Source organism: Neolamprologus multifasciatus, chromosome 3 (assembly GCF_963576455.1).
Source record: "Neolamprologus multifasciatus chromosome 3, fNeoMul1.2, whole genome shotgun sequence".
In the NCBI taxonomy this organism is placed as follows: Eukaryota; Metazoa; Chordata; class Actinopteri; order Cichliformes; family Cichlidae; genus Neolamprologus; species Neolamprologus multifasciatus.
In genome coordinates this window covers 2,627,888-2,648,839 of record NC_140441.1, presented here as the reverse complement: position 1 = coordinate 2,648,839, position 20,952 = coordinate 2,627,888, and the positions used below count along the sequence as shown (strand labels likewise).

Genomic DNA, 20,952 nt, shown 5'->3' with positions numbered 1-20,952 from the left:
TTGGACGTTGCTTGAACTCCATACTTACATTGTTCCACAGCTTCATTCCATACACAGAAACACAAAAGCTTTTTCTGGTGGTACGTAAATTCACAGCTTTGGAAGTACAAAAACACCATAACACCATAGCGTTCCAGGTTTCTTATTAATATATAATAATTTATCATTTCAAATGCCTTTCTCAATTCAAGGAATAACCCAGCCAGATGTTGCTTTTTGTCTATGGGAATTGTGTTGTATTCTATTGAATCTAACAGTGCCAGTGATGTTGATCTGCTTGATCTGACTCTCGGTGAGTCGTTTATGTTTATCTATAAATTTTTCCAGTCGGCTGTTAAACAGTTTGTCAAGAATTTTTGAGAATTGAGTTAGTAAAGAGACGGCCTGTAGTTTGTGAAATGGTGTTTGTTGCCAGATTTGTATAGAGGTATAACTTTTGCTATTTTCATTCTGTCTGGAAATCGACCAGTTTGAAATGATAAATTACAAATGTAGGTCAAGGTCAAGGTAACTTTATTTATACCCATAGGCAAGGTAAATTTGCTTTACAGAAAAATGATTGCCTTTGGCATCCCTTCAAAAACACACATACCTAATAAAGATATACGGTTTTATAATAGCCTCAATGCCTCTTTTAACCGCGTCTTCTCTGTCCAGTTAGAAGAATAAAAGAACCGGGTTCAATAGGTGTCAGGTGTCAGGTGTCAGGTATCAGGTCTCAGGTGTCAGGTATCAGGTCTCAGGTCTTAGGTATCAGGTCTCAGGTGTCAGGTGTCAGGTATCAGGTTTCAGGTCTCAGGTATCAGGTATCAGGTCTTAGGTATCAGGTCTTAGGTATCAGGTCTTAGGTCTTAGGTCACTTTTATTAAAAGTTGGTGAGGCATGAATGTGGATGCCGCTCAGGTTCGTCCTCTTCCCCTGCAGCAGCACCACAGACCACACGCCGCCACAATTTCATTTCTGTCATAAAACCTTCACCTGTTTCTGATCTGAAGTCCAGAGTTCACAGTGTTTGATTTCATGTGTAGTTAATCATTTCTTCTTCCTGCTGGGATCCTTTGTCCTTTATTTCTCTGTCGTTCCTGATTGTAGAGCTGAGATAAACATAAAGCACCACTTCTGTTTCCCTCTTTCATTTGCAGAAGGACGTGTCTGCATGTGTTTCTGAGTAAAGTGTGCAGTGATACAAACAGCCTGGTTTACATGTGAACACTTTAATGACAGATTTAGAGCTCAGTGCATGAATCTGAAATAATAACACACATGTACATTTCAGCTTTTGTGCAAACACACAGTTTCAGTGAGTTTTATTGGCCTTTGAAACAAAAATGGTCTCTCAGATTAATCACATCCATATATATCAGGCGCTGTTTGTTTCTTAGTGCAGCTGTTTGTGTTGGTGGAGGTCAAAGGTGTGTTTAGTGTTTCCACAAAAACTCACAGGAGTGTGTGACCTGTGATTAAAAAGGTTCTGGCTCAGGCTGAAATCACCACATGAATCCCATAAACACTGATGTACAGCACAGTGAAGCTTCATGTTGTGTGTGCAGTGTGTAGCATTCATGCAAACATAAACTCAGTGAAGCACAAGAGCTCAAGTTTCAGTTTTATTGTGTTTGATTCATAAAGTTGCTCTGGGCTGGTTGTAAATGACGGTCATGTGAGCGTTGAGCTTTCTGTGTGTCGCTGTGAACCTGGAGCAGTCACACTACGAGGAGGCTGAACGTCCTCCTCTTTCCTCAGAAGTGATCTGTGGCCTGAAGGCGGAGCTTTGTGCGTGTCAGGGTGAGGCCGCAGCAGCCGCCTCCAACTGGAGCGCTCGGGCGTGAAACTACGAGGAAAGCCGACGTCCTCCTCTTTCCTCAGAAGTGATCTGTGGCCGGCCGGATTTCATTCCACAGATGTGCTTTAACAAAGTGTGAAGCTGAACTCTGAGCTGTGACAGTGTGAGCAGTGTGAGAGTGTCAGTAGATGATCAGCAGAGGAAAGTGAAGCTGCTGTGAGCTGATGTCCTGAAGGGCTTTTAAAGAGTCTCTGAGTTTGACAGGAACATGAAGATGTTTGTGGTGTTTGTGATCCTCCTGCACGGTAAGTACACCTTCCTCTCTCTGCTCTCGTCATCAGCTTTTCTTTCATCTCTCTCTCTTTAATGTGTTGAAGTGCAGCAGCTTGATCTTTAACTTCAAAGTGACACATGGAGTCTCTGTCTGTGTGTCCTCAGTTTCCCAGCATGCCTCAGATGCTGTGGAGATGTATGAGGGGGACTCATTTATCCTGCCCTGTGAGTTTGACACTTTTGATCTGACTGACCCCTCCGTGATGTGGAGTCGCTCCGACCTCAGTCCTCCCACTGTCCACCAGCGTCAGCTTCAAGGAGACGAACTGAAAGATCAAAACCAGCTTTACAGTGGCCGAACATCCATGAAGACTGACGCTCTGGAAACTGGAGACCTCAGCCTGACCCTGACTAGCCTCCAACTGTCTGACAGTGCCACCTACACCTGCTCCGTCAGAGACAAGAGGACAGGAGGACAAAGGACAGTGACAGATGTACAGTTGGAGGTCAAAGGTCAGCAACAAACACCTGCTGTAGATTCATCTGACATCACTTAGATAAAGCTTTATTATTTTAACACTGTCAGAATAAAAGCAGTTGAGTCTTTGACTGAAGTATAGCCCTATTCATTAAATGAATGAATTTCATTCAGTCAGAAGTCAAAGGTCACGTTGTCCATCCATCCATTCATTCAGCGTCCACATCACTGCAGCCGCAGCACCAATCTGTCTGTTGAAGACGGAGGTGCTGATCCTCCTCCGCTTCACACTCGGCTGTGAACCCTTCCAGTACAAGCTGGAGGCCATCATCCAATGAAGCCAACAGAACCACATCATCTGCAAAAAGCAGAGATGAAATTCTGAGACAAAGCTTTATGCCACTTGGCTACACCTAGAAATTCTGTCCGTAAAAATTATGAACAGAATCGGTGACAAAGGGCAGTCCTGGCGGAGCTGCCATCATCCACCAAAAACGAGTCCAACTTATTGCGAGCTATATAGACCAAGCTCTTGTAACGGTTGTATAGGGATCGAATGGCCAGTAGCAATGGTTGGAAGACACCCTCCGGTCCCCCTTCTTAAAAATGGGGACCACCACCCCGGTCTGTCAGTCCAGGGGTACTGCCCCTGATATCCACATAACATTGCAGAACAACATTCAAAGCCTTCAGGAATGCGGGGGATACCTCATCCAATCCAGGGGCTCTGCCACTAAGGAGTTGTTTAACTGCATCAGTGACCTGACATCTGGAGATTGGTGGGTCATTCCCCTTGTCCCCAGATTCTGCTTCCTCCACGGAAGACGTGCTAGTGGGATTAAGGAGGTCTTCGAAGTTTACCTTCCACTAAATGGCAGTTCTCTCAGTTGAAGTCTGCAGCACTCCACCCGCACAATACACAGTGCAGATAGAGCACCTGTTTCCCCTTTAGAGTTGCCTGAAGGTTTGCAGAATCTCTTGGAGGAGGTCCGATAGCCTTTTTCCAAGGCCTCTCCAAACTCCTCCCATACCCGAGTTTTTGCTTCAGCCCCTGCAGAAGCTGCGTTCCTCTTGGCCTGTTGATATCGATCAGCTGCCTATGGAGTTTCACAGGCTAACCAAGCCTTCTTCTTCAGCCTGGTGGCTCCCTTCACCTCTGGTGTCCACCATTTGGTTCGGGGGTTACCACGACGACAGGCACCAACCACCTTGTGGCCGCAGCTCAGTGCAGCAGCTTCAGCAATGGAGGTGCTGAAATATGGTCCATTCGGACTTAGTGTCTGCAGTTTCCCTCCGAATGCTGTTGAAGCTCTGCCGGAAGTGTGCGTTGTAGGTGTTGCAGACTGGGCCCTCTGCTAGGTGTTCCGAGCGCACCCTCACTATATGTTTGGGCGTGCTGCGTCTGTCCAGTGTCCTGCCCCGTCACCCGATCCAACTCACCACTAGGTGGTGAAAAGTTGACAGCTCAGCCCCTCTCTTTACCTGAGTGTCTAAAACATATGACTGCAGGTCTGCTGATATGATTACAAAATCGTTCATCGACCTGCAGCCTAGAGCATGGTGTTCGCAATGGCTAAACTGTGGTTTGCACAGAAGTCCAATAACAAAGCACCACTCTGGTTCAGATCAGGGAGCCCGTTCCTCCCAATTACGCCCCTCAAGGTCTCACTGTCGTTGCCCAAAGGTACATTGAAATTTCCCAGTAAAACAACTGAGTCTCCAGGCAGAGCACCCTCCAGCACCCCGCCCAGGGACTCTAAGAAGGCTGGGTTGCCACTCGGCGCATAAGCGCAGATGACAGTCAGGACCCATTGCCCAACCCTAAGGCGCAGGGAACAAACCCTTTCATGCACTGGGAAGACCACAACGTACAAGCAGCAAGCCGTGGGGATACTAGAATACCCATCCCAGCCTGCCACCTTTTTCCGGGTGCAACTCCAGACTGAGACAGAGTCCAGAACCTCTCCAGGACACTGGTTCCAGACCCCCAGCCATGCGTCAAGGTGAGCCTGACTATATCTAGCCGGTACCTCTCAACATTATGCACTAACTCGGGCTCCTTCCCCACCAGAAAGGTGACATTCCATGTCCCAATTGTCAGTCTTGGTAGCTGGAGATCAGTCCACCAGGGCCTCTGTTTCTGGCTGCCACATGACACACAATGCAACCAACCCCTACAACGCCTCCTGTGGGTGATGGGCCTGCAGGAGGATGGGCCCATGTCCCCTCTTCAGGCTGTGCCCGGCTGGACCTCCATGGGGTCCAGCCGGGCACAGCCTGAGAAGGGGGCATGGGCAGACGCTCGCCCTTGGACACCCTCCCTGGTCCTGGCTCCAAGGCAGGGCCCTGGTAACCCTATCTTAGGCTAGTTTAACTATTGCCTCAATGGTTTCCTCATAAAGGTCTTCTGAATATCTCTTCAACTGGTCCCTAACCCAGGAACTTCCCATGGGAGACCCTGCTAGGGGTCAAACACCCCCAGACAAATAGCCCCTGGGATCCCTGAGACACACAAATCCCTGCACCACGATAAGGCAGCGATTCGCGGAGGGTACCAAGGTGGAGGTCATGTTGTTCCGTGTGTTTCTCCACAGAATGGTTTCCATCCTGGGCCAAAGCTCTTCTGGTTCTCCTGGTTCTTCTTGTGGTTTCTGGAGGTCTTCTATTTCATTTCCGGCAGTATTTCATTTCAGGTGAGTGTCTCCTACCACACCACCGATAATGCAGATGGTTGATCAATCACTATGTTCCTGAGGTTTTTAAAGTCAATTACAATACCATCAGCTTTGTCTGGAGGTAGGAGGAGAAAATCAGTTCAACCAGACCTGCCTTTAGGAAAAGCCTCTAGTTTAAATAACTGATTGGTGTCATCTTTCATCATCACTAAATCTATCTATTATCTACTTGGCAATGGCAATTTTACCATGGAATCGAATGCTGAATTAAGTTGAAGAAGCACAGGAATAGGTTTACTGTGAGGAGGCTATGAGAACATCAATATTAACTATTAACTTATGTTGTACTGTGGTCCTCTCAGTTTACAAGGTGGAGGTGGATTCAGGGGTGGAGTCTGTCCAGCTTATCTGCAAAACCACAGTTTGCTTGCCTAAAGATGCTAAAGTGGAGTGGAAGGACACAAACAACAGGAAGGTCCACGTGTATAAGAATGGCTCTAACCAGCTTGAAGAACAGGACAAGAATTATCAAGGCCTAACAAAGATGAAGAGAGCCTTACCTGGAGACCTCAGTCTGACCCTGAAATACCCCACAGATGAAGACACCTACACCTGCACTGTCTACAGCAGGGATGGAAACATCCTGCTGAAGAAAAACGTGATGCTCACTGTCAGAGGTCAGTGCTGTAGATCCAGGTCAAAGGTCAGAGGTCAGACTCATGATGGTGGTTCAGTCTCAGTGGCTCCATCCAATAATGTTACAGTGTTAGCATGTCTGATGTTTGTGGCTGTTTTGGTTTTTATTTGATTTCCACCCAAATGTAAAAGCTTCAGCAGATGAACTGTAGGAGCAAAGTTCATGTGTGAGACTTCATCTGAAAGGTAACATCTTCTAGTTTCTGAACATGTGTTTGTTTAGCATGTGGCTAAAACACAGGCTAAGCTAAGTCAGTTCAAATCTCAGTAAAAACCTTCTTTGGTCCTCATCTATAATCAGTCATATCTGAGTCACAATAACTAGAAGATGATTTCTAGCAGAAGTGTGAACATCTCCACATCCTTTCTCCATGTTATCATCCAAAGCTGTGTGAAGTTTCAGAGCTCTGCAGCTAACAGAGACTTTCAGTTTGCTGCTCTCTTCCTCTGACAGCTCCATTCTTAGGGAGCGTTAGTTCTCTGTTTCACTTTATTCCACTTATTCAGTCTGATGTTCTCTGATCTGTTTCTCTTGTTTAGTGTCTTAAATGCTGCCAGTGCCTCTCTTTGCTTTAACCAACCTTTCTCTTTATTTCTGAGCTTTTTAAGGACTTTAACTGATGCATCAACCTTTGAAAATGGAAATCAGTCAGATTCATGGCTGCATCAAAGTGTCACATGTCCCACATCAGCTGGATTATATCTATAGCTGCAAACAGCAGCTGATACACAAATCTTTGTCTCTGTTAATGAAGTTGGATCAGTTCAAGTAGTTTGTTGCTCTGCATTTGAAAAGCAGCAGTTTGAATCCCCCTGTAGATACTGACAGGTAACCGTGTCACACCCCACATAGCATGGAGGTTTGGCCCGGGTCTGCTATAAAGTCAGCACTGCTGGCTGACTTCTGGCATGATAAAACGTATGTTATCCAGATCTGGACCAGGCCATATCTGGCTTGATTGTGGTTTGGTTTATGTGGCCCAGGCCCATAAAAACAGGTCTTCCCTGGATTCGGAATCAAGATGGCACTTCTGACGGACTGGTGTCATGGCAGGGTGTATGTCAACCAGACGTGGGCCAGGTCTGGCAATAATGGCTCTATTTATGTTCCTATTTTTCTATTTTAGTCAGAAGACGCAAATGCCATGTTGCAATACTACACTGCTATGGTAGCCAACATTTCAAATGAAGGTTTGACAGATTTGTGAGTGTACACTTTATCCAAAACCTAGTCACGGTTCACTCATGTTTACCACTGGGAGGCTGTTGCTCAGGAGGTAGAGCAAATCACGTACTGATCGGAAGGTTAGTGGTTCGTTCCGTGGCTCCTCTAGTCTGCATGTCAAGAGTGTGAATGTGTATGAATGTAGTTAGGAAGCACTCAGTTTAGAGAAAGAGTGTGGTTGGGTTATTGTGGCATGTTGTATAAAGAACTTTGAGAAATCCGGGAGACTAGAAAAGTGGTATATAAGAGTCAGTCATTCACTGTCTGAAAGGAGTTTTGTCATGTTACTTTTGCATTTTCAGTCACATGTTGTTATTACATGGCTTGATTAAAGGACACATTAGGCTGACATCTGGCAAACCAGATCTGGGCCACCAAAAGGCCGTCATTCATTCCAGATCCGGGCTATACCAATTTTGCGTGTGGGGCAGAGCTCAATCCTTTGAATCCAGCTATGATTGTTGATTTTCTATTGAATAGACTTTTTCAAATCCAGCTGTAGGCCTGTGTTTGTGAGCTCATTAACAGCTGTTTATTTAGAGATACGTGGTTCTCACAGGACAGCCACTACAAACATATGATTTTATAGAATATGATGCATTACTGCAGATTCAACACAATAGAAAGGATTTGAAATGAGCTCAGCCTTAAACATGTGCAGCAGTAATATTGATCCATAGAACACTGATGGGAACATTTTTCTGCACAATAAGTACTTTGACTTTTCATACTTTATGTACAATTTGCCAGTACTGCAGTTTTGTGTGTAGTGAGGTGTTTTCATGGTGTTTTCTTGGTGCTTTTACTAAAGGAACGCTTCTATCAAATTCTTCCAAATGTTGTCAAACTGAGCTGTGTGATGAAGTGAGTGTGACAGAAACACTCAGACTGTGTTTCTTACTTTGTTGTCCTCTCAGTCCCCCAGGTGGAGGTGGATTCAGGGGTGGAGTCTGTCCAGCTGCCCTTCAACTCCACACTTCACCTGCCTGAAGATGCTAAAGTGGAGTGGAAGATCAGTTCATACACAAAGGTCCACGTGTATGAGAACGACCCTGACCAGCATGAAGAACAGCACCAGGTTTACAGAGACCGAACAAAGATGAATGAAGACCTGCTGAAAACTGGAGACCTCAGTCTGACCCTGAAACACCCCACAGAGAGGGACAGCTATACCTACACCTGCACCGTCTATAGCAGGAAGGGAAACGTCCTGCTGAAGAGAAAAGTGGAGCTGAAAGTCAGAGGTCAGTGCTGTAGATACAGGTCAAAGGTCAGAGATCTTGTAGGAGTTTATTCTCTAAAAGCTTTTAGTTTCAGCCTATTTTCAGTTCATTCAAATGCCAAAAATATCAGTCTATTCATAAAACTGTTTTGTTAGTTTAGTCCAAATCAGTGTAAATGTATAAATATCAATAGTTTTAAAACTGCTGAGATCATTCAAACACTTTGATCCAGTCATTTGGATGTTGTCACATGTCAGGGTGGAGCAGCCATAAATATGAGGCTTTTATTGTGAAAATGCTCAGTGTGATGATCCAGTGGAGCCCATGGGGTCTTTGTGGCTGGATGAAAAGTTCGCCTTGTAATCGGAAGATTGCTGGTTTGAGCCCCGGCTTGGACAGTCTCGGTCGTTGTGTCCTTGGGCAAGACACTTCACCTGTTGCCTACTGGTGGTGGTCAGAGGGCCCGGTGGAGCCAGTGTCTGGCAGCCTCGCCTCTGTCAGTGCGCCCCAGGGTGGCTGTGGCTACAATGTAGCTGCCAACACCAGTGTGTGAATGTGTGTGTGAATGGGTGGATGACTGGTTGTGTAAAGCGCTTTGGGGTCCTTAAGGACTAGTAAAGCGCTATACAAATACAGGCCATTTACCATTTAGACATGTGCACTGTAGTCACGCAAGCATCGAATCCATCCAAGTTACATGGTTTATTAAAATAATCAAATTACAGCATTTACATTTATGTTAGATAACTTTTAATTAAGTGCTTTAGCCCACTTACAATGAAAATATAAAAAAAATCTTGTACATGACCTGTGTAATATGTTAACACTATTGGAAGTAAAAATAACTTGAACTCCAATTTTGAAAACACAACTTTCTTTTTCTTCTTTTTATAAACCTCTGACTCACACAAGAAGACTATTGACTACACTACACTTTAACTACACAAGATTTACGCTAAACATTGCAAATCTCTCACATCTCAAAACACCGCCGTCACTCCTAAAACTTCCCCTTTCCTAATTAGCTAAATGCCACATTGCCATATCATTTTGTGATTGGTCGACGTGGTACATTTTTCCACCAATAGAAAGGGTGGGGGTTTTTTTGGTTTTGTTTTTGCTCACATGCGGAGTGCTTTAGAGTGCTTTCCTTATAAAACACAGTTGTTAACATTTCTTCCCACAGTAAATAAACAACAATATTATTCAGGAAAAACAAACAAACATTGCATCTATTTTTATCATAAGTCTGGTTTTACGTGGCCTATAAACACAATTTAAAGACACTTTTTCCGTCAATTATTCCGTCTGTCCTGCTCACATCTCCAATGGTTGCACACGTTGTCATTAACGTGGCTTCACTCCACATCAGCCGCTTTGCTAGCTAAAACATCTGAGTCACATTGTTGCTGCAATTTACCTGCAACTGCTGCTGAAAAAGTCTCCATGTGTTTGTGTTTGGTCCTAATCTGCTGCCAAGTCTGTTTGACACTGCTGGATTTCCAGCTGATAGGTGACAGATTAGAAACTGATCAGTCTATTGATCACACAATATTCCATCAATAGAATTGATTTGACTTTGATTTGTGTAACAAAGTGATTTCCACGTCTCCTTCATGATGTGACAGTGTCAGAGCTGAATGCACTTGTAGAGTATCATGTTTTTATGGCTCACATTTAAAGTGTTCCAGCTCTAATGTACAGCTGTCATATTAGAAATAGAAGGAGCTCTGATTTTAGTGCTCAAAGAAATCTATGAAGTTATGAATTCACACATGAACAGTTTTCTGCAGCGTTCCTCTCGGCCTTATTTGCAGCTCCACTCTTGTTTTTGCTCTAATAATTATTTCTCTCCATGAGCTGTTTCTCTGCCTGAAGGAGGCGCCACTCCATCGCTTCATTTAGTGCAGAACAAGAGTCACATGATGCTGCTCTGTGACCACCAACTTTGTACAGCTCATGTTGTGTTTGTTGTCCTCTCAGTCTGTCAGGTGGAGGTAGAGGAGGGGGCGGAGTCTGTCCAGCTGCCCTTCAGAACCACACAAAACCTGCCTGATGATGCTAAAGTGGAGTGGTGGGAGGTGAGTTCATACCACAAGCTTCACGTGTATGAGAACGGCTCTGACCAGCCTGAAGAACAGTACCAGGATTACAGAGACCGAACGGCGAGGAATGAAGACCTGCTGAAAACTGGAGACCTCAGTCTGACCCTGAAATACCCCACAGATGGAGACAGTGGAGAATACAGATGTGGCGTCTACAGGAAGAACATCTGGATCAGAGGGAAAACTGTGCAGCTTAAAGTCAAAGGTTTGTTTGTCTATGTGTGTGTGTGTGTGTGTGTGTGTGTGTGAGTGTGTGTCTCTGACTGTCTTGTGTCTCCTCTGCAGGGAGAGGTCAGGTCCAGCATCAAACAGGGGACATCAGGAACAGAAGCAGCTCCATTGATCCGACTCCTCTGATGGCTGATCGATCAGTTTGATCTGTGTGTTCTTTGATTATTGATCAGTGATGTCAGAGTGGAGTCAGTGTGATGTTGTTGTTGTGTGTTTGAGACTTTTAGTGTCCATGAAGGTCTCTGCTGCCGTAGATCCTCTGAACTGTGACAGAGGTCTCACTCTGGAGGAAACTCTCAGCACTTTCCAGCAGCTCCTCCATCATGGAGGACGTTCCCTCACTGTAACAGGTGGAGGAGAGAGGAGAGGAAGCACAGGTGGATCCTCTGAGGAAGAGGAGCCTTCCTACAAACCACATGATCACATGACCAGAGGGGTGTGGCCTTCAGTGGTAGTAATAAAGGAACAGTCCACACGTTCCACTTTGACGGCTCATCTCCAACAAAGCAGACCTGTGATCACGTTAAATCAGTATGATGGATCATTTGGATTTGTCTTTGTTTCTCTGGACTTTCTTGTGTGTCTTTATATGTTGGACTGAGACATCTGACCTGCCCAGGGACTAAACATGGGCTGTATCCCAATTTAGGGGCCTTGGAGGATCTACGTGGGCCATGTCCTTAAAAACCGAGAAGGAGAAGAAATGTGATGCTTGTAGACTTGTAAAATGTAATGGTCCGGTCTCAGTCACGGTGTTCAGGTTGCCTAGCAACCATGATACTAACCACTACATACGTTTCATACAGCATTGTTTGACAGAAATGAAGGGACAAAATTTCTGTCCACCTGTTTATTTTATATGAGCTTTGTTTGATTTCATAAGTATGTGAGTCTTGAGCACAAGAGGCTGTTCCAACTGTTATCTTTTTTGGCCAGGAAGACTATCCTGCTCCTTTGGTGCAGGCCAGCAGTCCAAGAAATCCTGGCATACCAGTCTTATGTATATTCCCAACAAATATATAATCCGTATGCTCAATTCCACTTTGGACTCGTTCCACAGAACAGGACCCACATCTGAAATATGTTGTACCTGTATTCACATTCTTCTTGTTGCGGGGCTTTCCCAAACTGAATTAATCTGCCTGATTTTTGGTCTTACTGTGAGTTGTTTGGATTTCTGGAGGGGTTTTGGTTTACTCCAGTTGTTATGTATGTGCCTCTGAATTTTGTATTGCCTGAGCTAGGTTTTGGTTCCTGTTTTGTTTTAATGTTTTAATGTTCTTCATTATTAACGCACTATGACCCAAACTCTTTTATGGCAGGTATTTTAATTTCTATTTGCTATTTGGTCTGACTGGGACCTGATAAATATAAAAAGAAAGAATTACCAGATTTTTTATTTTACATGATTTGTGTTTCTGAAAATAATGAGATCCACATATGAAGACATTCATTTTTAATTTTACAAAAATTTTAAAATTTTACAGTGGCGGTGTCCTTGTAAGTGGATATCAGGCTCTTGTAGAGCAAAATTTAGTATTTTGGTCTAGACAACCCAAAATGTGATGTCCACATATGTGGATGCCAGGTCCTACGAGGTTAAACATTTCAAATACAATGTATTTATATAGCACATTTAAAACCAGAAGGTTTGCCCAAAGTGCTGTGCAGAAACAAAAAAGTAAAACTAATAAAACCACTAACACTCACTAATAATACACATAATAAACGTATCAACTCACACCAGTCTGAACGCTATCGAAAAAAGGTTTGTTTTCAAAAGCAACTTAAAAACAGGAAATGAAGATGCCTGTCTAATATTTAAAGACAGCGTATTCCAAAGTTTTACGGCCATAATTGAAAAGGCTCATTCTCTTCTATGTTTTAGCCTAGATTTTGGGACAACCAACAGCAGCTGGTCAGCTGATCCGAGGATCCGTGATGGAATATAAAGCTGAAGTAACTCGGAAAGGAATGATATTTAGGTACATTTGCACATAAATAAGTAACATAATATTCAATACTTACTTTGAAAAGGTTACTCTTTAGCTGCCCCGCTTCAGCCGTTTTTCACTGTTTTTTCAAAACAAATTATCTACAACCACCACCACGCTCTGAATTCTGGAATAGGTTGGGCTACGAAGAATACACTCACCCATCCTTCAAATTCGGGCAAATGACGGACGGATCTTTGGCTAAAATTAAGATGTTACCAATAATAAGTATCTATTAAAATGTTTGCAATAATAAATCATTTTAAAGTAATGTATACAAAAAAAAATAAAAAAGATTGTTACGGCTCAGGTCTAGATTAGTACATGCGGGGCGATCGTGGCTCAAGAGTTGGCAGTTTGTCTTGTAATTGAAAGGTTGCTGGTTCGAGCCCCGGCTCTGACAGGCTCGGTCGTTGTGTCCTTGGGCAAGACACTTCACCTACCGCCTACTGGTGATTGCCAGAGGGGCCGATGGTGCGATATGACAGCTTCACTTTTATCAGTCTGCTCTTAGGGCAGCTGTGGCTACAACTGTAGCTTGCATTGAGTGAATGAATCGTGGAATTGTACAGTGTTTTGAGGGTCTCAAAAAGAACTATATAAATGCAATCAATTATTATTATTATTATTATTATTATTATTATTATTATTATTATTATTATTATTATTATTATTATTATTATTATTATGTGCAGATGTTCTCTTCTTCTCCTTTTTTGTTTAATGGCAATTTACTCCCCGGTGTACGAGGACACTGCCACTTGCCGACAGAGTGAATGAGCCCTATTGTAAACTGAATTTGCGTCATTACAAATTATGTTTGTGTATGCATGTTTAACTCTTATTATTATTTTACGGCGCTGTTGTTCAATCAGGGAAAACTCTCAGTTGAGAAGAAAAGCATGAATTGGTTTGTATACGGAGGTATCCATTGTTTAAATGTCCCGGGGAGTCAAAAAGGAGGCAGAGCTGTCATGAAATGCTGGCACTAACCGTGTCATTCAATATATTAAATGTCGCAATGCTGGCAAAGAGTAAGATTTGTGCATGCGAGATACGGATCAGGTTTCCGGTACGGATTGGGTTGCGACAATCGGCCTTCAAATGCGGCCTCCGAAAGATGCATCCCCTGAATTGAGACGCAGTCTTTAAGCTCGTTTTCTGTTGGATTTACAGCGCAGCACTGCCCTCTGCTGTCTGCAGCTGCTTTTGAAACAAAGTGACATGTCTTCTTAATTACAGTCAGGAGCAGAGATAAAAGTAAAATCTCCAGATTAATGAGACATGAAATTTCAGACAATGATCATGTCTTAATAAAGTGCTGGGCCTCCGCACTGCTCCAAAAATGCTTCAGAGTTCTTCAGCATCTCTGAACTTGACTGGAGGGACAAAGATCCTCCATCATCTGCTGGTTGTAAATGGCCTGTATTTGTACAGCCCTTTACTTAGTCCCTAAGGACCCCAAAGTGCTTTCCACACATTAAGTCATCCACAAATTCACACACACATTCACACACTGGTGATGGCAGCTACATTGTAGCCACAGCTGCCCTGGGGCGCACTGACAGAGGCAAGGCTTCCAGACGCTCGCGCCACCGGGCCCTCTGACCACCACCAGTAGGCAACGGGTGAAATGTCTTGCCCAAGGACACAACGACCAAGACTGTCGGACTGGTCGTTTGAGCACCAATGCTCATACGGACATTATTAACTTTATCCACAAAGAAGTTTAGAAAGTCATCACTCTCACATATAGAGGACACAGGTCAATGGTTTTCGTGCAGAGAAACCCAAAGTTCCCTAAGGCTGAGCCTGTGAACTTCAAGTTTAGTTAATTTCCAAAGGTGTTCTGCTTTCCTACAGAGTATTTTGACTTTCGTTATGTCATCATTTATCCACGGATGAGCTCTTTTTGGGGAAGTCATGAAAGTTTTTAAAGGTGCCACCAAGTTTAATCTCTCCAAACAATGATTATTAAACACTGTGTAGCAACTTCAGCATCAGTGCAGCCCCTGATCACATGAGGATCTAATAAATCAGAAAACTTCAGGGAAACATCCTGATTAATGAACCGCTTATTGAACAAGAGATTGGATGGTGGTGTGTCCCGAGGGAAGCGGAGGTTAAAAATAACATAAGAATGTTCACTCACCTGTACATTCTTAACACAGAGATCTGTTATGTCTAAGCCAAGAGAAAACACAAGGTCCAAGGTGTGGCACTTAAAGAGCACTTAAACACCTGAAAGACATCTGTGTAAACAAGCACATAAATGGGAGACTGTGGACTGGGTGAGTGGGACAGATCTCAGTACTCACAGTTCATAAAGACATTCAGCTGCTGAACAGCAAAACATTCAAACATGGGCGATATCTGTGTTTGATGAAGCAAATGAAAGTGTTGCTTCAAGGACAGAGAGCTGATAAAGCTCTGAGGTCAGCAATGGAAATGATGAGATTTGGTTAGACTGACAGATGAAGCTTCATATTCATTTACCTCCATGTGAAGCTTAGAAGAGAGAAACCGTTATCCAGCTGAGCTGCTGTTTCTCAACCATTTCATGTTGTTTGTAGCACAGAGTTGTCCCGGTGGATATGAGGAAGAGTCAGAGTGCTGTGTGGCTGTGATGTGACAGCATCAGGTCACCAGTTTAAATATTCTTACTGTAATTTTGATTCATGAAGCAGCAAAAACTCAAATATTTGGCTTGTTGCACAAACTCTTTGTCCATGTGTGAAAGCTGCTGTTCCTCTGAGGATTCACTGATTTCACCTTCAGCACACGTCACTGCTGCATGAGCTGATCTGTTTATAATGAGCTGAGCTCCCAGCTGTTCATGTTCACTCATATTTACTGTTGATGATGTCACATCCTGTGTTGAAGGCTCTGAATGCTCTGAGTCAGATGGTAGCGGTGCTGATGGACATTCACACAGAGTTTAGGATGAGTACGTGATTTTTAGAACATTAGCTGGTGGTGACACACGCTGTGTGTAAATGTGTGTGTGTGTGAAAGGACACACAGCAGCTGTGTGTTTTGTGCAGGTTATAGATGGCTGCCACACTTTTGAAGGCAAATGTCAGTTATGACACGATGTTCAGAGCCGAGTCCAAATAAAGTGAAACAAAGTGACAGCGCTGCATATGGGCTCTGATCAACAACATGACAGGAGTACCAGGACCACACCTGCTCACTCCCTCATGCTCTCACTGTGTGCTGGATGGAGACAGTTAGCAGTGCTGTGCATCAGACTTTACTGTGGAAGATAAGATGTGAGCTCACAGCTGTGCATGGAGAGCACACAGTGAGGTTTTGCATACATCAGCATTTCCAGTGAAGTGATGAAGCAGCTTTGAATGTGTGTAAATGAGTCTAAGCAGCAAACAGAGATCAGTGAGTGAATCTGCTGACACACAGAATCCAGAGCAGCAGCATCATGGAGAGGATCCTGCTGTGTGTCTGCTGCTTCTCAGGTAAGTCCAGCTCTTCGTCGTCTACAACAGCATTTATTACTCCGATCAGTCTTAGTCCCTGATAGGCCCAGAGTCTCAGATAGACTCAGAGTGTCTCTACAAACTGACCCAGTCAAACGTTTTCCCTTTCAGGCTGGTTCGTCTCCACATGCTGTCCCCGTCAGTACCACTATGTTGATGATGCAAAGACTTGGACTGAAGCTCAGAGCTACTGCAAACAGACTCACACAGACCTGGCCTCCATCGAGAACACTGAAGAAATGAAGCAGCTGAACAGCACAGTTTCACCTGCCGCTCACAGCTCTGAGCTCTGGATCGGTCTGTACAGTCAGATCAGCTGGAGGTGGTCAGATGGGCTCACAGGGAGTGGAGCTGACTACAGGAACTGGGACACTTCAAAACATGAACCAGATTTTTACTCTGGGCTTCAGTTCTGTGTGTCCTCTTTAAAAGGAAAATGGTGGGATTATAAGTGCGGACAAAAGCTCCAGTTTATTTGCTACAGAGGTAGAAAAAAAACCTACATTTGATTTTAAACTTTTAAACTTTAAACTTTGATTTCGGTGCACCATTACAAAGAAAAAATTCCAAAAAATGCATTATGTTCAACTAGACGTAGCGTTTTCAGTGGGAGAAACGTTTCATCATCATCATCATCATCATCATCATCATCATCATCAGCTGACTGTGGGTTCCCCAAACCTTATAAACACCTTTGCAGAATGGAAAAACTAACCCAATGCATAAACAATGGGCTGTGAGGTTAGTTTATGATCATTAATATGCAAATTGTCATGACCGTTGACCAGCAATCAAAGAGCATTTCATTCGGTTTCATTCTAGTTTCAGTCATCGCATAAAAGTACTTTTTAAAAGGTTAAAGAAACCTGCAGTCAGCTGAAACTGAAGAAGGCTTTTGGGTGATGATGAACCGTTTCTCTCACTGAAAACGTCCAGATGAATACAATCAACTTATTGGATTTCCATATCTCGATGATTGAGCATGCAACAAGAAAACAAGTTTCTACGTTTTAACTTTCAGGATCACGGATGAACCCTGAGTTTGATTTGGTGGATAAAGAAATGAGTTGGTCCGATGCTCAGAGGTACTGCAGGAAGAACTTCTTGGACCTGGCCAATGTCAAGAACCCCGGAGAGAACCAACAAGTCCATGAAAAGGCTCAGAGTAAAAGGGTGTGGATTGGCCTGCACAGAGAGCCACACATTTACTGGTCTGACGGCACAAAGTACTCATTCTCAAACTGGGCCAGTGGGATGAACCCGTTTGGGGGTATGAGTACGATATGTGCAGCTCTGACTCGTTCAGGAGAATGGAAGACTTTGTCCTGTGAAACAAGATTACCATTTGTCTGCTACAGCCTCCCTACACCTGGTGAGCTTTCACTGTCTTTCCTTTAAGGATCACAAGCAATTTTACACACGGTGTTGTGCAAAAGTCTTGAGCCACCTGTAATTTCTGCATTTTCTGGAGAGAAATGGGAAACAGCTGTATATAAGGTAAACCCTCAGAGAGTTCAAGATCAAGCTATTTTATGCTTGAGGGATTTGCAGGTCAGAATTAGGTGGCTTAACAAACCAAACAAAAAAAGACTTTTGCATGGTGATGTATATTTAAGATAACTAATAGTAGATGAAAGACACTTAAAGCATATGTTACAGGTCTTCTATGGATCCTGTTTTTAAACAGAAAAGCAGACCAGGAGTCATGAGTTGTGTTCGGTCTGCAGGCCTTTCCTTGTCTGAGCTACAGGAGCATTGCAACGGCCTATCGCACCCATAGCTCTCTCCCCCTTGTGGCTATGCCACAAAATTACATCTTCACAACTTTAAGTGAAAAGTGCAATACCACAATGAAATTTGTCGAAATTTTGCAAGGTTTAACCTGAGATTCTAGCATTTCGGGCAAAATAAATGAATATTTAAAAATCAATTCAGGATTTTCATGAATCGATATCGCGTTATTAAAGCTAGAATCGATTTGTATCGGAAAATCGATAATTAAAAGCCACCCCTAGTCAGTATAACCCAAGGTGAAAATGTCCAAATTGTGCCCAATTAGCCATTTTCCTTTCCTGGTGCCATGTGACCTGTTAATGTTACAGGGCCAATGTGCAAATGGGGAGCAGGTGTGTTGAATTTGGTGTTATTGCTCTCATGCTCTCTCATACTGGTCACTGGAAGTCTAACATGGCACATTATGGCAAAAAATTCTCTGAGGGTCTGAAAAAAAGAATTGTTACTCTACATAAAGATGGCTGAAAGAATATTGCCAACACTTTGAAACTGAGCTGCAGCACGGTGGTCGACACCATACAACAGTTTAACAGGACAGGTTCCACTCAGAACAAACCTTGCCACGGTCGACCAAAGATGTTGAGTGCAATTGCTCAGTGTCATATCCAGAGTTTGTATTTTGAAAATAGATGTATGAATGCGTGGGGGGTCAGCCTCTTGGTGCTCAGACCATACGCCACACACTGCATCACTTGGCTGTTATCCCAGAAAGAAGCTTCTTGTAAAGATAATGCAAAACAAATCCCACAAACAGTTTGCTGCAGACAAGCAGACTAAGGACATGGATTAGCTGTGGTCTGATGAGATCAAGATAAACTTATTTGGTTCAGATGGTGTCAAGAATGTGTGGCAGCAACCAGGTGAGGAAAAAGATAAGTGTGTCTTACCTACAGTCAAACATGGTGGTGGGAGTGCTGGAGGCACTGGGGAGCTACAGTTAATCGAGGTAACCACGAATGCCAATATGTAGTGTGACATACCGAAGTAGCTGAAGCAGATCATGATCCCCTCCCTTCAGAAACTGGGCCACAGGTGATAACAAACCCAAACACACCTCCTTCGTTTTGTGCGAGAGACTTGATCATTTCTCTAAACTAGATCAAATTAAAATGTGGGACATTGTCTGGACCTGTGTGATATGGAGAATGAGGGCTAAACATGCTCTGCAGTCCCACCCAGAGCATTCACTGGTCCCTGCAATCTCAGCAGTAGCAGTGATGGTTTAAATGATGGTGGCTTCATTTAGCTTCTGTTTCTGTGTCTGCAGTAAAGAGGCAGGTAGTGAAGCTCACAGTACATGTGGAGGACTCTCCTGTGGATCTGAATGACTCTGCTGTGAAAGCAGAACTGCTGACAAGGGCAAGTTCCCACAGTCCACCTTTACACTCGCACCGTTTATATGTATATGAATTTCCTGATTTTGAATGAAAAGAACAAACATTGTGGCTGCTGTGTGACAGGTGAAGGAGCAGCTGAAGAAGAAAGGAGTGAGCGGGGTCAGTGTGAGGTGGAGAGTGCAGCCTGATGGGAAGCTCTTGGCTGGAGATGGAAGAAGAAAGAAGACTCTGAGAGAAAAAGAAAAATGTTTCTGAAGCTTTTCTGCTTGAATCATGTGACAGTCAAGTAAACTTTATTATCCACACATCATTCTCCCAGCTGTGTCTGAGCACAGATGTGGGCTAACATCTGTTTTTAGGCTCTTCTGTCACAGTGTTTGTGGGCGTAGCCTCTTCTTTGGCTTTCATAGAGATAAATGCAGACGTGTTTGTGAGCTACAGGTTTCTGCTAACACATGTTCACTTTTGGAAATCAGAGAGAGAAACATGCTGTCCAACAGCTGGTCACCCCAGTCACCGTGGAAACAAGCACAGGAAATACAGCAGGCTGAAACTGTCATGGTCCTGGCTCTCTGAGTTTCTGGACTTTGTGTTTATTATTAAATGTTTTCTATGTGATTATTAGTTTGCTGATTGTTTCTATTTCATCTTCGTGTTATTCCTCAGTGTTTCAGTCTGGAGTGTTTATTTCCAGTTACTGTTGATGTTTCTTTATTTTATTCCTTCACTGTTTCTTTCATGTGTCCGTAGCCTACTTGTACTGTCATGTACTTATGGTTCTCCCTTCCTGTTTTATTTTTTGTCGTCGTTTTAAATCACATGACAGAAACCAGCGATGGCCAAATAAAGCTTTATGAAGCATTGAAGCTCGTATTTAAAAAAGGGTTTGTTACTCAAAGCTTTCTAACACAGTCCTCTTTTGTGGCATCCAGTGGACAAAATGCAAAGAGCAGCTTGAATCTACAAATTAAAATGAATGCTTCATTATGATTGCCTACTCTGCAGAGCTAAGTTGGCAGCTTCTATTCAATATCATGTTACAGTTCTGATATTGGGCTACTGTTTATGTTTTCTGATTAATAAATAATTATGATGAATGAACCATACGTGTTCAAACATGTGCCCTCGTGTAGTCTCACTTTGCTTTTGATTTCCTGACCAGATACATGCATTATGTATAATAATATACAACACACTCATAAAATAGTTTGGAAGTGTATTTGTGCTGCGAGATCCATCCTTCCAAGTAGTTACATAACTAATCAATGGACAGATACATTTATACAGTGTATGTTTTTATTTATTTTTGACCTGGGTATAGAATTGCTAAAAAAGTAGAATAAAAACGTAACACACATAAGGTGTTTGTCCACCGCAGATTCTTCAGCATCCTTCTCATTCTCAGAAGCCTTAGGAGCTCCTGTGCATTCACACACTGTCCCAGTAGCTCACGAACATACATGCAGGGGTCCTACACTGACAATACCAGACTTTGTGAGTTTACCACACTGAAGATAGCTCCTAATAACTTTGTGCCTCCAGATGCTACAGAGCTAATTAGACTGATGGATTGCCTAAAACTAGAAGACCCTCATCTATTCCCCTATTCTGAGACATTGGCTGCTCTGAATAAGAGGTATGGCC

At 43.4% G+C, this 20,952-nt stretch overlaps 3 protein-coding genes across 4 annotated transcripts in view; 2 read left to right on the top strand and 1 right to left on the bottom strand.

The window, feature by feature from the left end:
- Positions 1 to 20,952, bottom strand: part of LOC146521035 (uncharacterized) — a 235,515-nt gene that overhangs the window by 24,724 nt on the left and 189,839 nt on the right. The window lies entirely within an intron of this gene.
- Positions 1,766 to 11,930, top strand: LOC146521047 (uncharacterized). Its single transcript, XM_085154601.1, has 7 exons — positions 1,766 to 2,088; positions 2,222 to 2,570; positions 5,121 to 5,227; positions 5,572 to 5,886; positions 8,048 to 8,374; positions 10,337 to 10,663; positions 10,744 to 11,930. Exons 1-7 carry the CDS (start codon positions 2,052 to 2,054, stop codon positions 10,833 to 10,835), a joined length of 1,554 nt encoding a protein of 517 aa, XP_085010727.1. The 5' UTR covers positions 1,766 to 2,051; the 3' UTR covers positions 10,836 to 11,930.
- LOC146521046 (C-type mannose receptor 2-like) lies at positions 13,998 to 20,481 on the top strand. The gene is made up of 4 exons (XM_085154517.1): positions 13,998 to 16,156; positions 16,289 to 16,663; positions 17,199 to 17,549; positions 19,239 to 20,481. The coding sequence occupies exons 1-4, from the start codon at positions 16,120 to 16,122 to the stop codon at positions 19,397 to 19,399; spliced, it is 924 nt and encodes a 307-aa protein (XP_085010643.1). The 5' UTR covers positions 13,998 to 16,119; the 3' UTR covers positions 19,400 to 20,481.

What these genes read in the sequence shown, in the direction of transcription:
- LOC146521047 (XM_085154601.1), top strand. Translation starts at nt 2,052, where the DNA reads ATGAAGATGTTTGTGGTGTTTGTGATCCTCCTGCACG. An exon ending in GTACAGTTGGAGGTCAAAGG is followed by an intron (nt 2,571 to 5,120) that starts TCAGCAACAAAC and finishes TTCCGTGTGTTT; the next exon opens with CTCCACAGAATGGTTTCCAT. An exon ending in AGTGGAGCTGAAAGTCAGAG is followed by an intron (nt 8,375 to 10,336) that starts GTCAGTGCTGTA and finishes TTGTCCTCTCAG; the next exon opens with TCTGTCAGGTGGAGGTAGAG.
- LOC146521046 (XM_085154517.1), top strand. Translation starts at nt 16,120, where the DNA reads ATGGAGAGGATCCTGCTGTGTGTCTGCTGCTTCTCAG. An exon ending in CCAGTTTATTTGCTACAGAG is followed by an intron (nt 16,664 to 17,198) that starts GTAGAAAAAAAA and finishes TTTAACTTTCAG; the next exon opens with GATCACGGATGAACCCTGAG. An exon ending in CTACAGCCTCCCTACACCTG is followed by an intron (nt 17,550 to 19,238) that starts GTGAGCTTTCAC and finishes CTGTGTCTGCAG; the next exon opens with TAAAGAGGCAGGTAGTGAAG.